The sequence below is a fragment of the Notothenia coriiceps genome, unplaced genomic scaffold (assembly GCF_000735185.1).
Source record: "Notothenia coriiceps isolate Sejong01 unplaced genomic scaffold, NC01 NC01_scaffold00030520, whole genome shotgun sequence".
In the NCBI taxonomy this organism is placed as follows: domain Eukaryota; kingdom Metazoa; phylum Chordata; class Actinopteri; order Perciformes; family Nototheniidae; genus Notothenia; species Notothenia coriiceps.
In genome coordinates this window covers 1-2,996 of record NW_011363221.1, presented here as the reverse complement: position 1 = coordinate 2,996, position 2,996 = coordinate 1, and the positions used below count along the sequence as shown (strand labels likewise).

The 2,996-nt window shown below is 42.8% G+C and overlaps 1 protein-coding gene across 1 annotated transcript; it reads left to right on the top strand.

Moving 5' to 3' along the window:
* Nucleotides 1-786: 786 nt before the first annotated feature.
* On the top strand, nucleotides 787-1,473 carry LOC104959600 (FRAS1-related extracellular matrix protein 1-like; the record flags this gene model as incomplete). Its single annotated transcript, XM_010787508.1, has 2 exons — nucleotides 787-954; nucleotides 1,141-1,473. Coding segments are annotated over 2 exons (399 nt in total), but the record flags the coding sequence as incomplete, so codon positions are not given.
* Between the last annotated feature and the right edge of the window lie 1,523 nt (nucleotides 1,474-2,996).

Genomic DNA, 2,996 nt, shown 5'->3' with positions numbered 1-2,996 from the left:
AGCCACAGAGGTCCCTCTATACAAATCAAACTGTAGACGATGTGAAAGCACTTATTGTTTTAAATAATGGTCGGAATGTGACCTGTGAGCCTTCTGAATTACCGTGGGACAGCACATTCTAAACTAAAATGTTCAATCAATAAAGTAACATCTTATCTTATCTTAATAATATCTTCATATTAATAATAATAATAAATCATACAGTATGTGTCCGAAAGGGAGCAGAAGGAAGCAAACACAAAAATATACAAAAAATATACTGCATATTAAAGCAAACGATTGTAAAGGTAAAAGTATGAGCATAACAAATAAAGATGTAATGTAAACATTTACATTATAATTATGATTATTTAATATATAAAGACTATATATTATTGAATTACAAGATTATATACTTTAGTTGATCTAAAATATTGATGTGTTCAAATGCTCTTCAAAACACAACTGAAAGTCCATGAAACTTGTCTTTCTGTATTTGTGAATGAAGCGCCATCTCCTGGTTAAAACCTGAAATTGAAAATCTGGCAACGCCCTCTTGGAAAATAGTGGGAGGGCTTAACATTCCTCTATACTGGTCTTTGGCAGGTCGTAGGCAGGAAGCTGTAAGCTGGAGTCTGAAATTCAGTGCTCCATCTGTAGGTGGTTGCTAGGTTATTTTTTTCGGGACCTTTGTGGCTGAGAATCAGACACACTCTTTTGGAATACTTATAAGGTTGGGTGGTTAGGAAATGGAATTTGCTTCAGCTTAAAACTGTATAGAAGATAAGTGTTGTTGTGTTCCTGCAGCACGCAGTGAACCACAGGAAGGTGGCCTTCATGCCTCCAGTAGAGGACATCGGCCCAGATCCACTGTTTCTCCAGTTTGTCTTCTCTGTCAGCGACCACCATGGCGGAACCATCTCCGACCTTGTCTTCAACATCACCGTCATCCCTGTGGACGACCAGGCGCCAGAGGTCAGACACAGGTCAAACCACTGGTTTGAGCATCGGATGGGCAATGGGAATAAACACTGGATTTGATGTCATATAATAATCTCTGACTGAATGACCATTATAATTAACATGCAGCAAACTCATTTCATAATTAATAATTCAATCAGTTTTGAATATATATATTTGTTGGTTGATCCCCTGTACCAGGCTTTCACCAACCTGCTGCGGGTGGAGGAGGGTGGAGGGGCCTTTGTGACTGAGGAGCATCTCCTGGTTCAGGACCGGGACAGTTGGGAGGAGGTTCTGAGGGCCGAGGTTCAGAGAACGGCTGGCCATGGCAGGCTGGAACTGCAGGGCCGCACGCTGCTGCAAGGACACACCTTCACCCTGCAGGACCTGAGGGAGCGCAGACTCAGGTCAGACACAGTGTGGGCATGAGGAGATTATGACGGGCCCCTGATGGCCCCACCACCAACTCTACATTACATTACATGTTACTTGTTAGCTGCTTTTATCCAAAGCGACTTACATACTCAATACTGTGGACAATCCCCACAGGAGCAATTTGTGGTGAAATGTCTTGCCCAGGGACACAACGACATTCTGACTGCAGTGGGGTTTGAACCTGTGCTCCCTTGATCCAAACACCAACGCTCTATCCACTGCGCCACACGCCTCCCATATGAGCAAGACAGAGTTTATAGGGTTTAGCCTCGTTTTTTCTGTTTTGTGTCACTTGCTAGTTATTTTGAAATTATTTCTTATCGTTTTGTGTGAGTTTGTGGTTGATTCACTTCTTTGGTCAATTTGATGTCTGTTGTTTGTCCCTTTTTATGTTTCTTTGAATTATTTTATGTCCTTTTCTGATATTGTGTGTGCCTTTCTGGTTGTTTAGTGCACTTTGTTTTCATACTGTGTATTTATGGCCTTTTTGTGTCTCGTTGTGGTCATCGTTACTGGAAATGTTCTTCGAACAGTAGCTCACTCTGTAAGGATTTGGTTTGGAGGGTTAGGATTAGAGTGAGGGTGACTGGTTCAAGTCCCAATTGGACCAAGCATGGCAATATTCACTGACTCAGCACTGTGAGGTCTTCTTGAGCAGGGCATCAAACCCCACACTGCTCCGGGCCCCTAACCATGGCAGGCCCCTTGCTCTGACGCCTCTCAAATGAATGCATGTGTTCAATTTTGAAACAAAAGACAACATTCATTTTAGCTACCTTTTTTTATTTTTTTATTTAACAGAGCCTTTGGATTCAGCCTTCTGAAACCAAAAAAAGCCCTAGGTTTTTATAAATATCATTTATTATTTAAACTATGACATGATGTGCCACTCTGCCGCATGGCTTGGCGCAGTGGCACATCGATACGTTTATGATAGATAGATGAGGGGGAGAGGACGCTGGTGCTGCTTGTTCGCCGCTTCTCCTTCTAGTTCTCCTTTTAGTTCTAGTTTAAGTCTTGTGTTGTTTTTCGTTGTTGTTTTTTAATGTTACCTTTAAACATCTAACTTATATCTTCTGCTGACTGCATCTCTGCTTTCTACTAAATTACAAACCTTGTTTTGGAAAACCGCTCCTACCTGTTGCTGGCACCTTCCAATGCTATTGACAGCTCCCGGACAGCTAACGCTAGCTGGTAAGCTAGCAGCCTATTCGGCTTCCAGCGAGCTAGTCGGCTCACTGTGGTGAGCCCGACCAACCAGGGTTGCGGTCGGATAGTTTAAAAATCAGCTCCTAAATTCTAACCCTATCTCCTATTCCTTGACCTCTGAGTGAAACGTCACGGGGTTAAGGGATAGTGGATAGGAGAATTCAAAAGGACTTAGGGGAAGAGAATGCGGTACTTTAGAGCAGGGGTTTTCAAAGTGTGCGTAGGTGAGCCTCCCCTCAGAGAACATAAGAACAGCCCCAGTGCTGTGTACCTGGACTCACATTCAGGTTCAGGACCGGACTCAAGTCCAGAGGTTCAGGTTCAGGTCCGGACTTATAAGTCCGGACTTGTGTCAAGTTGTGTGAGTAACTAAAGTGAACTTATTGTGAGCTAATTATCAATTGAAAATA